The sequence below is a fragment of the Eschrichtius robustus genome, chromosome 12 (genome assembly GCF_028021215.1).
Source record: "Eschrichtius robustus isolate mEscRob2 chromosome 12, mEscRob2.pri, whole genome shotgun sequence".
NCBI classification, from domain to species: domain Eukaryota; kingdom Metazoa; phylum Chordata; class Mammalia; order Artiodactyla; family Eschrichtiidae; genus Eschrichtius; species Eschrichtius robustus.
Genome location: NC_090835.1, coordinates 26,969,272 through 26,982,616, shown reverse-complemented (window position 1 = coordinate 26,982,616; position 13,345 = coordinate 26,969,272). Strand labels below are relative to the sequence as shown.

At 44.3% G+C, this 13,345-nt stretch overlaps 1 protein-coding gene across 4 annotated transcripts in view; it reads right to left on the bottom strand.

The window, feature by feature from the left end:
- CADPS (calcium dependent secretion activator) overlaps nucleotides 1–11,934 on the bottom strand; it is a 483,330-nt gene extending 471,396 nt beyond the window's left edge. For all 4 annotated transcript variants that reach the window (XM_068557631.1, XM_068557633.1, XM_068557634.1 and 1 more), the window contains exon 1: nucleotides 11,095–11,934. In XM_068557631.1, coding sequence (XP_068413732.1) covers nucleotides 11,095–11,538 — 444 coding nt within the window. In that variant the 5' untranslated portion in view covers nucleotides 11,539–11,934. The remainder of the gene's footprint in view (nucleotides 1–11,094) is intronic.
- Nucleotides 11,935–13,345: the final 1,411 nt, after the last annotated feature.

Below are 13,345 nucleotides of genomic sequence, written 5' to 3'. Positions count from 1 at the left end.
GTGTAGACCTGTGCCATCTGTGAACTGCTCGCTACTGGTCTGCACCAAGATAAAGTGCTAGTACTGGAAATTACATCAACTCTATCATTAATCGGTTCAATTTAGCTGACACTTTTTTGTAGCGAGACTTTCTGGAAGAAAGCAGTGAGTTGATTTACATTCTAGTGCAAGTTCCTTATCTCCTTGTGGACCCATGACAAAACATTCACTGACTGCACCAGTCTGAGACCACCCCTTCAGCAGCACTGATGTACGGATTTGAGGTCTGGTGAGAGGCCTGTCCTGGAGCCCCAGATTTGAGAAGGCAAGTGTAGAGATGTTAGTAGCCAAAGCCATCATCAGTGGTGAGGTTGCTGAGAGACGGGACAGAGATGAGAAGAGGGCTGTACTAGTTTGCTAGGGCTGCTGTAACAAAGTACCACAAACTAGGTGGCTTAAACAACAGAAATGTATTGTCTTACAGCTGTTGGCAGGGTCGGCTCCTTCTGAGGGCTGTAAGGAAGAATATACTCTGTATCTTTCCCCTAGCTTCTGGCCATCTTTGGTGTTCCTCCCCTGGAGAAGAATCACTCCAATTTCTGCCCTCCTCTTCACATGCTGTTCTCCCTGTGTGCTCGTCTCTACGTCCAAATTTCCCCTCTCAATAAGGACACCAGTTATAATGGATTAGGGTCCACCCTAATGACCTCTTCTTAACTACTTACAACTGCAAAGACCTTATTTCCAAATAAGTCCCTATTCTAAGGTACTGGGGGTTAGGACTTCAATGTATGGCTTTTGGGGGGACATAATCAACCCATAAAGTGAGCCAAAGATGAAGACCTGAAAAACACTAGTATTTAAGATTCAGATGCTCACCACATCCTGCCTTACACTATAAGCTCTCTGTTCAGCGTTGATGTACCTCAACTTCTCAAGCAGACTGATAGGTTCTTAGAGATCAGGAAAGCTGTCTAAAACGTTTTTCCATATTTTGCCTACAGGATTTAGTGAGTTTCTTGTATGTAGAAGTGGTTCAAAACAATGTCGTCTGATGATGTATAACAAACAAAAATTGAATATGGAAGAGCCCCCAAGAACTGTTTTGAACACAGTATGTTGTGACACGCTGCCTTATAGACAACAGTTGCTGTACTTGTCAGAAAAATCGCCAGAGATGTTCAAGATATATTTTAACTCATTTGCTTAAACAACTCTATGCCTACCATCCACACCAAAAGGCTGTTCTTCTGCATGGGCAACAGAAGGCATAATTATTTGCAAGAATTTTCAGTGTTTTCCCTGTGCTTTCTTAAGTGGCACATTAGCTTCTCTGTACCACTGTGCATATTCTCCAAAATCCCATTGTCTTTCTGAAAGCACTACAGCCCCTGGAGGGTTTGAAACTTAGCATGTACTCCCCAAAAACTTAGGGATTCAAAAAAGAAGTTAACTGCAAAGTATCTCAAAACTTTCCTACTGCATGAAGTGATCCTGAAAAACACCACATTGACAGGTTGCATTTTCCTCCCATAGGCTCTAGAGGACATCAATATATTATCAGTTTATTCCAAATCTCTCAATTTTAGAAGGGTAGCCAGAAGCTTGGAACACTTAGGGATTTGATAATTCAATTTATTTTTCAAACTTCTCAAATGTTTGCTCTCCTTGTTAAAATGAAAGGAATGGCTTAGCAAAGATGATTTTCCTTTTGACTAATGAAAGGCATCAGAAAAATCCATACCTAAGCAGTTTTTCTTTACAGATATTTCACACCCATCTTATATTCTTATTACCACATCCAATATGCGATAGCACTACAGTCATTATTTATTTATATTCTAACTACACTCTGAAGGGACTTTACACAGCTTACAGTGAGAGAGAAAACAGTGCCAAAATCCCATAAGAGAATAAAAATAGAGAAAAGAAGCATATTTACTTATGTCTAAATATGTAGAACTTAGATTCTATTATATAACTTTGGCAATATTGAGATTGCTAATATTTTCAACAGCCTAACTTTCCCTAGTGCTGTTGACTACTCTTTTTTTTTTTCTTCAGAAAGAATTAAGTCAAATAAAACATATGCCCAATATGGAGATTTAGTTCTCACCTTGGCTTAAGGTTTGGTCACTTAAACATGCACTATGGTGATTCAAGTTCAACTGAGAGTCAGTCACTGCAAGAAATTCATCATTGCATATGGTCTTTGAAAGAAGCCTTTCCTCTATAACGGATCGAGAAATGTGTCAGTTGTTGGTATAAATAAACCAGGCTGGGAGGTGACTGATGGTATGTTTCTGCAACATGAATTATTTTGAAACCATGGGGTAACTGGATTACCCTCTATGTTTTCCACTGAGAAGCTTTTGTAAAAGTATGTGAGTTGTGTCTCCATGAGAGAGGCAGACTGTATTTAAGAGCCCTTCGTGTCCTCTCCATAGAAACTTCCTAGGAAATAAAGCATCAGTGCAGAATTTCAACAGTCAATGTCTACAAGCACCTACTATGTTCCAGGCACTGTTTTAGGAGATGGGGAATCAAAGAGGAATAAAATGTGGTCCCTGTCTTTGGGATTCCTACAGTCTAGTGGGAAAGAGGCACTCACAGAAAAGGTAATTTAAATATAATGTATAGGAGGAAAAGGAGGACTAGACTAGGGAATTACGGTAACATTTAGCCCAACATAAAGATTTAGGTACGGTTTCTTGAAGGAGGTAACACCTGAGTTAATTAAGAAACAAACAAGAGCAAATCAAGTGAAGACAAGTGAGAAAGATGTTCTAACAGAAGGAAGAGCATGAGCAAAGGTATTGTAGTTTGAAATAGCGTGGGGGCATTTGGTGGACAAAAATGCAACAATACCGTTATTGCTACTAGGTCACAAAACTGACCAGGGATTTGAACCGATGGCCTGCAGTTAATGAAGTGTCTCAACAAAAGAGAAATAGGGATGTATTGTACCCTCAACCTCATCTATTCTGTAGATGATGCTATCATGGTAACCATTGCCTTCTGGGTTGGCTTATATGTCAATAATGATGATCAGGATGATGGTAACAGTAAGGCTTGCTCTGGTCAGAACTTCACATACAGCCCTTTCACAAATAAAAATAACACAAAATTGCACATATCAACTTAGCAATAACAAGAACAAACACTTACATACCACTTACCACAGGCCAGGCATTGTTCTAAGAGCTTTACTGTATTATCTCACTTAATTTTCACAAAAACTCAATGATGGAGCTACCATTACTATCCCCACTTTACTGATGAGTAAACTGAGCCACAGAGAGTTTAAGTAAGTTGCCCCAAATCACAGAGCCAGTTTGGGGCACATCCAAGAAAGCAAACCTAGGCATTCAAGTTTCAGAGTTGATGCTTTTAACCACCGTCCTTCACTACCCATCACATGTCAAAAGCAATGACCAGACTTTGAATCACTGACTGACTTTATCCCCTTTTCTTTACCTGCTAACAACAGAGAAGTAATTCTGTTATATGCTTGGACTGACAAAAGAAAAAATAATAAGGTAATTCTGATTGTCAGCCTTCCAATTCTGCAGAAACTAAAAATCTGATCCCAACAGAGAAACTCTTGCCAGAGACAGGGAACACAGAGTTCCAAATTCTAGATCTTTTTCTTGGATGCATTACAGAGGCCAGGGTCAGACCATCAATATCTGAGCAGCAATGGCAAGAAGAGACGGTGTTGGCAAGAACCAGATAGCTGGTGTTCTAACAACCATATACGTATGATGTTCCTTTAGAACAAGCATAATTTTAGTTAAAAGTGATTAACATTCCATTATTTAAGTGATGGCTGGTAGTCTTATTTCTATTGCTTTTTGCAGACTCATAAAAACTCAGGCTCAGCTTTGCTACATCTTCCAATTATAAGAGAAGCCAGAAATATAAATTTTTACATGAAATAACTTGAAAGCTTTAAATATTGAGAATTCAAAAATTTGAAAAATACACTGTAGACAAAACAAAATATATATTGGGTCAGTTTCATCCTATAGGCTGAGTCTCTTGTGTATTTCTGTAGCCTTATAATCTTTTAAGATCTCACCTCTTCATCTAAAAATGTAGACACAGAGAACTTTTGTCAGATTCTTTGAAGACAATGCCTTACTTTGTAATGTGAAAACATACCAAATACAAGTTTGAATGAAATTATAAGTCTTGATAATTAGTAACCTCATTTCCCAGAAAGAAATATCAACTATTATATGCAGAGGTGAAAGTAGAGATTATTTGAGGCTTCCCTATACTCTCTTCATAAGGCAGATGAAGAAATTACACCAGAGACAGACAATGACTTTCCCACAATCAGTGGTTTATTAATGGTAGAGTTTGAGCTCAAACACAAGTTTCAATACATAACTTTTCTCCTCATCAGCCAGCTTTCTTTATTCTATCAAGGAAGTCACTTGAACTCCTAGATCCAGCCATGCCTGCAGTCAATCACCCTGCACTGGATTTTTCAACTACATGCACCAATAAACCTTTCCCCTCCCCCTTATTTTCCTATTGATGTAGCCACTTCAGTTGGGTTTCTGTCACTTGCAACCAAAAGAATGGGACTATTAGTCCCAGAAACAATGACTCCTTTCCACATTCCTGCTACATCATGCTCTTCTCCAAACAGGAATACTTGCCTTTCCTTATGCTTACACAAATCATACAAATTCTTTAAGACCTAGTGAAACTGAGCAGGATCCTGTGGGGGTCCTGGGCATGGAAGCCTTTCTGTGTCCCCCATTTCTTGTTTGAAGGGAATAGGCTTCAGCCTCCATGATCTTCCCTGAGTTCCAAAGGTCAGGTTCAAACAGTTGCTAATCAGGGAAGGGAGGGGAGGCAGAGACAAGGGAGGAGCAGTCAAGAAACAATAGTGTGGGCTTGGGACAGGATCCTGGTTCCCCCTCAAGGGATACACATTAACAGTATCTTTGAACTCTTCTGCAGAACAAGAACCCCCCCAACAAATGGAAGATGTTATCTACTTGATGAAGCATTCTTCCTTCCAGAGAGATCAGGAGACCGCCTGAGGCCAGATTAAAGGAATGCAGGCCCTACACACACCCTGATCCTTATCAGCAACACCCCCCCCCCAACCATTGCTATAAAACTCCTCACCAAATTCCCCCTCGGTTGGGATTCAGAGTTTTGTAGGGCACGAGCCCACTGTGTCCCCCTTTGCCTGGCAAAGCAATAAAGCTATTCTTTTCTACTTCACCCAAAAGTCTGTCTCTGAGATTCGACTCGGCACCAGTGCACAGAGGCCGACTTTTCGGCATCACTAACCCTACTCTACTTCCCCCATGAAGATTTTCCCTATTATATCCAATCCTGTGTGTGTGTGTGTGTGTGTGTGCGCGCGCGCGCGCGTGCACGTGCGTGCACATACGTACTCTCTGTCCCCCTCCCCCACTTTAGGATTTGCAATCAGCATCTTACAATTAAACACTATCTTACTCTCAATTTATTTGGTATCTTCCAAACTAGAACATAAGTTGCCAATTCAGAAGCATATCTCAAAGCTATCTTCTGTTTCTGCCACGAAGCCAGAGAGAGAACTGGTCTCTTTTAGAACTTAGCTTTAAGTTAGTAGAACTCTCCTGATCATTCCAACTTAAGTTGTATAGACACCGGGCCCCAAACACTGGTTATATTTCAATGTGATGGCCTATGGTTGTGTATTAAATTTGCTTTTGCCAGAAAAAGACCTTGGAATCATTTGACGTTTACCACTTTACACAGTACAACTTTTTAGGAATGAAAGATTTAATTTCCTTTGTTCTTCAGTCCAGTTTTAGGGACGCAAAAGGCTATTCCAAGTGTGTAATGAGGCAAGAACTTCTCTTATTACTTTTTTGGTATTCTGCATCTTCAAAATGTCTCTACTAGTACCAGTGCATAACAGTTCCTGCCCATTGCATCAAGAAGGTTGGGGAGCAAATGCCAAAAAGCATATTGAAAGAATTCAATTCTTTCCCTGAAGAAGAGAAAAACATATAATTCTTTTTGAAGGAATCCTGGTTGAGAACAGTCGTTTAGTTTTCTCAAAAGGTGAAAATATTTTATTTTTTTAAATGCAAATTGTATGTTGCACTGACAAACAACCCTTCAGAATTTTGAATAGTGGAGCTAACCCAAGTGCCTCAAAGCACATCTGAATGGATGAATCACCATTATTAATTTAAAATACACACACACTCACACACACATATAGTTCCCTAGCACTAGGTCTTAAATTTTATGAAAGTTATGGGCTTTTGAGTCATAAGCGAACAACAAAGTCAAAGAAGTTAATGAATAAAGAAGGAATTTCTCTGGCTAACAGTGACTCAACATTAGCCATAATTTTAGGGCAAAATATAAGCTGAATCACATGGAAATGAGTAACTTGAACTTACAACACATTTGGCCTAGTCAACAGTTCTCTTGAATGAAGAATTCATATAGAACTGACACAACTTTAGGATTGCCCCTTTCTCTCGTCATATACATACAGACACACATGTATACACACCTGCATATGCACACATAATATTCATTTTGGACATCTGTAACCCAGGCGTTACGAATAGTTCCTAACTAAAAAAAAAAAAAAACCAAAAAACTAGTCATGTTAATCTACACATTACACAGAATTCTTTACAGTGCCTGCTTTTACATTCCCTCAGGAACATCTATAAGTAGCTAGTTCACATGAGGTAGCCACTCATCACCATTACTACATAACTTAGAAACATATGGTGTAGCTCTGCCATGCCAACTTCTAGGTATTCACTCTAGCATTCTGACAAAAGAAGAAAAAAAAAAAGCTCAGAACTGTTTTTCAAATTGTCATTTATCAGCTGCTGAAACATACATTGTGACAGCTGATGACTAGGTTTTCATTGTGGTCATAAATTATCATTACCTGCATGTTATATTTAGATTCACAGTAGTACAAGGAAAATATACCTACAAATGATAAAATATTGAAACCAAGCAAGACCCTGTGGGGCTCCCGGGCACAAATCCTCTGTGTCCCCCGTTTCTTGTTTGTAGGAAATAGGCTTCACTTAACCTCTATGACCTTCCCTGAGTTCCAAAGGGCAGGTTCAGTTGCTAATCAGGGAAGGGAGGGGATGCAGAGACAAGGCTGGGAGCAGTCAAGAAACAAAAATGCAGCCTTGGGTCAGGGTCCTGGTTCCTCCTCAAGGAATATACCTAACACTACCTTGGAGCTCTTTTGCAGAACTAAGGCCCACACCCAGGTGGAGGAAGGCAACTTCTGGCTGAGCGCAAGATTCTGGGAGCACCGCCCTGTTACATCACCACCAACCAATCAGAAGAAAGTCACACACCCTGCAGCCCTCACCCCAAATTCTGCCTATGAAAACCGCCCTCCAAACCATCAGGGATTTCGGGATTTTTGAGCATGAGCCATCCGTTCTTCTTGCTTGGCCCTGCAATAAACCTTTCTCTGCTCCAAATTCCTACATTTCCATTCAGTTGGCCTCACTGTGCCTTGGGCACACGAACTTTGTTCGGTAACAATATGTTTTCACACAGTCTGTTTCGAGTCCCCTCTTTTAAGTGGGAAGAGTGTTAGAAAGTCTAGGCATTCTCTTTCCCAGTAAAAGTGAAACCGAAGTAATTAACTATCAGAATGATCCAGCAACAGCACCTTTTTCCTCTACTTCCCAATTGTTCTTCTGAGCTAAAATACTTTTTTTTTCCCCAGCTCAAACCGCACAGAAAGACTGACAACAGTCTGCTGTTCAGATTTACCAGCTAACAGCCCATCTCTCTCCTTCAGACTCTTTATGAAGTTAGTACTTAAACGATTATTTTGGCCACGTTGACTATTTGATAGGTGCCCAAAGGGCTCGAGGGGCAGGTCTTTCTCGACTCATATAGAAACAATCCTGAGTAAAGAAGTACACGAGACATGCTATCACTTCTCTTTTTCATTTTAGAATATTCCTGGCCAGTGTTGTATATTAAAAAGATAGGATGAGAGAACTCCATGCCTAAATTCCCACTCTTTCACCTGTCTACATAGTGCTTTAGGCAAATTACAAAACCTCTCTGAGTCTCAGTTTTCTTTTCTAAAAATGAGGATGTAATTCCTGAAATATGAAGAGAACTTAAAATGATCTAAGAACAGAAATAGGAAGTTAGGTAAAAAACTAAAGAAATTTAAATAAACTGTAGATTTTAGTTAACAATAATGTATCACTATTGGTTCTTTAATTGTTAACACATGTACCATACTGCTGGAAGATAATTATAGGGGAAAACTGCGTCTGGGTTGTATGGAAACTCTCTGTACTCTTTTCTCAATTTTTCAGTAAATCTAAAACTCTCCTAAAAAACTAAAGTCTATTTTTTTTAAAATGACCTAAGGTAGGTGCATTGCACATAGTAGGTACTTGAAAAATGGTAGCCAGTGTTATGACATAGACTATTTGGTTTCATAAAGTCTGCTAAACTCCGTACAACATGACCTTTCCCCCCCCCAACTTTATGGAGATATAATTGACATAGAACACTGTGTAACTTTAAGCAATACAGCATGAGGATTTCACAATATGACCTTTTCCGCAGTTCAGCAATTCTTTTTCATAGGTAGTTCTCTCTTTACCCCACCCCATGTCACTCTATTCCCTTTCTCTACATCATTTTTCCTCTTTTTCTAGTTCATCCATTTCTGTTCTACTAGAAACTCATGTTTACTTTACAACTAGTTTCTATTTCTCCAAGACTAATTCATCAATCTTATTTGTCGGCTTTAAATTTTACCACAATGATTACGCAAACTTTTAGTTACGTTCAATGACTGCGCCTTAAAAAAAAAAAAAAAAAAAAAAAATCAAAGTTCAAGCTTTCTACTTGGAGAAAAATAGCAGAACAGCTTTTTCCAGAAAGGCACGAAACACTTAAAGATATAGTCATGGGGAGAACTTGTTTTCTGTTGTAATAAAGAGATAGATATTCAGCTTCCCAGTATAGACAACAGCCGTGAGGCAGCTTTGCTGGGATATGTATTTAGTCTGCTGCAACAACTAAAAATAGTTTGACCAAATGCCAGTGTTATCAATCTGTCCTGGAGTCCGTCTGATATTAAGGTCATGTGTAAAAACAGAACTCACTTGCCCCTCAAAACCACAGCTTTGAATGGATGGTAAAACACACCAGATCAGATCAGAAAAACTAGCCTCATGACGATCTTTCTCAGGTGGCTGAAGGTTCTGTTTAGAAGAAATGGGTCTTCATGAGAATGGATTTCTTTCCCCATTCTGGTTCTGGATTTCAGCCTCTATTTGAAGGACAGAGCTATAGAGTCTTTTGACTAATAAAGGGAAGTTCGTTTTTTAACTTTTCTTTAAGTGACAACAGTTTTCATTGCCAAAGGAACAGGAATCCTTAGCAGGTGCTGTTAATAATGGGATAGATTTTGGAGACGGAATTGCCCCTGCTATAAAGACACAATTAACAAAATAATTCCAACCTGCAACTTGAAATATCAGGCCCTGTGGACCCAAACCCAACCTTAAAAGAATATCCAAAAACTTTTACTGTTCTGAGAATACTTCTGCTCTACTGTAGTTCAAAATCCTCGTTGAAAAAGCAAGGGACCACTGATGGGGGTTTGCGAGGGGACTGTGTAGCCCACCTGCTCTTTCTCAACCAGGAAATGAGTTTTATTTTTAATAAAACTGATACCCAAGCTTGTGATAGCCGAAATAAATCATCAGCTCTGGGTGGTGTGTGTACGTATACAAGCAAAGCAAACAGAGAAATCTGTGCTAACTCAAGATAAGGGTGGATAAATATAGGAAAACCCAGCAGTCTACTACAGGCAGCACGTAATTCAGTCTCAAATGGCAGCAACCGAGAAATTCACTATTTTAAGAAATGGGTCTCCTAACCTCGATGGGGTTAGAGCTGGCTTTAATCGCCCCTCACACCGCCCCTCTAGGGGCTTCACAGGTTTTTCTGTTAGTCCAGCTGCTGCAGATTCATCTAAAAGAGACAGAACGGGATGCTTTCTTCACTCACTCACTCCAGCTGGGTACCTGACCCCTTCTCTTCTGGTCCGACGCCCTCGACCTGCATTAACTAACCCCTCCTTTCTCTGGCTGGAGAACAGCTGATAGAAATAGGCACTTTTTTCACATCAAAGGCAGCCCAGAGCCTCCTCAGCCTTGCCAGCCTCAGACACAAAAAGCTTTTGATGCTTATAATTGAGAGGCTTTTTCCAGCTGCACTTTATCAAGCTAGCAGCGCCAGGGCTTGGAGGGCCTCGCAGAACCAGAAGGTGGCGGCGAAGTCACCTTGGGAAAAGAAGGGGGTCAGAGGGAGGAAGGCAGAGGGGCTGACCCGGGCAGCAGGACCAGACGGCGTGCCCCTGCTCTGGGGTCAGTGAGCAAGGGGAAGGGAGATTGGAGGGAAGCCCAGCCAGAGTGAAGCGATGTCCAAGGACCCCCGAGGCGACCCTAATAGGTCATCAGCTGACCCGGGCGGAGGGAGGAGGGTGCCCTTCGCAGCATCACGGGAAGCTTCGCCTTCTGGGCTCGCTTTCTCCCGCCTGCCCCGGCGGTTGCTCTCTGCCCGCGTTAGCCTGAGAGCGGCTCGGAGGCGCTCTACCCGCTCCGCACCGGAGCCCCCCCTCTGCCGGGCGCCCCCGCCCGCCCAGCGCACGCCCAGGAGGGCGGGCCGGGAGTTGAGCGCAGCCGCCCGCCGCCGGAGAGTGCTGGGAGCCCTGCAAGCAAGCCAGGCCTCTCTAGGCGCCGCGGGCTGCAAATCACTCCACGAGCCTCCCGGGCCACAAAGCGGGACTGGCGCGCCTCGCTCCCCGACAGGGAGGCCCGGGCACTGAATGCTGCGCTCCAGGCTCCTTGCCGGGCCCGGGCAGCTCCTGGCGCGCTCCGGGCCGGGTTGGGCTAGGCCCAGCAGCGGAGAAGGGGCCTCGTAACCCCTTCCCCCGGGCGCGGTCTCCTCCTCCTCCAGCTCCTCCTCGCCAGCTGCGCCGCCAGCTCCCATTGTTCGCCCCGCCCGCCTGGCGACATCCCGGCGCTACTCCCCGGGCCTCCCAGGCGCACCTACCTTCTGCTGCCGGCGAGCCATGTCGGTGGGCTGCTTGGCGTTGAAGGGGTAGGCGATGCAGCGCATCACGAACACATAGAGCTGCAGCCTCTTCTTCCTCTCCTCCTCCTCTTTCTGCAGCCGTTCCAACTCCTCCTTCTCCTTCTCGCTCACGACCGACGGGCTGGGGCTGGAGGGCCGGCCGCCACCGGCGCGGCTGCTGGGCTGCAGCCCCCCGGCCCCGCTGCCGCTGCTCGCGCCGCTGCCCCCGCCGCCGCCGGCGCCAACCCCGGCCCCGGCGCCGGCACCGCCGCCGCCCCCCAGCCCGGCGCCGCCGCCCGAGCCTTCGCTGGTGCGGCTGGGAGACAGGCGCGCGCCGGACGCGGCCGAGCCGAGCACATCCTTGCCGCTCTCCTCCTCCAAGATCTCATCCGATTCCTCTTCGCTGGATGAAGGGTCCAGCATGGTGGCGCCTGGGGAGGGGGTGTCCCTGGAGCCCCTGGCTTGGGGTGCAAAAGGTGGGGGGCGCTGGAGGCAGCTGGGGGTCGGCTCTCCCGGATGGCCGCTTCTCCCCAAATCAGGGAGCGAGCGCGCTGCTGCTCAGCCTCGGCCGCCGCGACTGCTTCCTCCGCCCGGCGTTCGAGAGCTGGGCTCAGACTCAGAAGCACGAGGGGAGGAGGGGAAGGGCGGGTTGCGTCCGTGGACCCGAGGTGGGCAAGGGGGAGTCAGTTGCGAGCCCCGAGCCCGCAGCCGGATGCCATCTGCAGCCGCTGAAGGAGGCGCCTCCAGAAAAGATGCCGAGTGTTGCAAGCTGTCGGTGCAGCCTAGAGCCGAAGAGGCATCTTGCCGATTGGGGAGGGAGCGGCGCTTACGTGTTTATTGGCTTAACTCTCCCCTGTCCGCGGCGTAAAGCGTGGCTGCAGAGGGCTGGAGCGGGGAGAGCGCAGAGCATGCCCCGAAGTCTCAGAGCTTCCGTACTGACCCTAATGCTTTCCCGCTCTCCTCACTCCCACCCCTTTGTGGATACTTTCCTCCTTGATGCCCAGCTCTCCTGGCTTCGACCTCTCTCCCCCTCCCGCGGACAAAAAGTTCTTGCGGGAGGAGGAAATAGACAAACCAGTGATGACTTTTTGTCAGCGAAGAGTAGGCTGTTGGAGACTCAATTCAGAGGTCTCACTAAGAGGAAGTCGGCGAGATCTTACACGCGAAAGGAGGAGGCTATTTCCTATCCCCAGCTTTCTTCACACTTGGGACACGGGGGCAGTGGGGCTGCGCAGCCCATTTGTTCCACCTGTGCAAACTCTGATGCCAGCAATTTACGCCCACCCTCATTAAAATACAAGTGAATCCAATTCTGAGCGGATTGGTGTGTCGACCATGCAGCTCAACTATTTAAGTAGAACCCCCCGCCCCTGGTTACTCTCCATTCTTCAATTCCAAGAACTGGTAATACTTTATGCTGAGGTGAGCCTACCGTAGAAACAGAAGGGTTTCTGGTTGCTGAGCCCTTCCTCCATTATGGCTCGCTGGAAGATCTGGGAGGATTGGGGACCCCAAGATCAGACAAAGACACCCTAAGAACTGAGTGCATCAACATCTAATGCGTTTACTCTGTCGCGCAGTCTTCCTTCCTGCTTCTCCCTTATCTATTAATTCAAAGCAGCAGATGGTGCTTTCCTTCTCCCTGCTCCTTTCACTTAAGCCAAAAAACCCAGCTCACGGGGGAGCTGGCCAGCGTGCTGAATCTTATCAGCGACGGGCAGATGGATTGAAAACAAACCAACACCTTTTACCCTTTGATCTTAGGCTGTCTAGAGACCTCTCTTGGCTTTTCCTCACCCCATCTCCTACATTTATGTATTTTCAGTGCTCTAATTATTCGTAGATACTCGTGGGAGTTATTGTTAAAGTGTAGTGCGAATTTAAAGTGTATATCACATCTGTCCTTATGTATTTTAAAATTTACCATGAGTTTTACTTGTAGGCTTTAAAATTCAAAGGAAGTTTTCTAGCTAGTCTTCTTGAGACCTAAAAATGAATTTAAAACAACTAGCTCCACATTAATTCCAAAATCCTGTTTAAATGTTTTAAATTAAGTAATATATACATGGCTCATACTTGACTTCACCACCATACTCACCTCAAGGACAAAACTTCTGTGGTCATCATGCATTCTGTATCAATTTAAAATAAGTAATCCAGCAACATGGAAAGTGTTATATTTTCGCAGTTCTCACTTTTAAATTTTTTCTAAAGAAGTAAAAGATGTTCA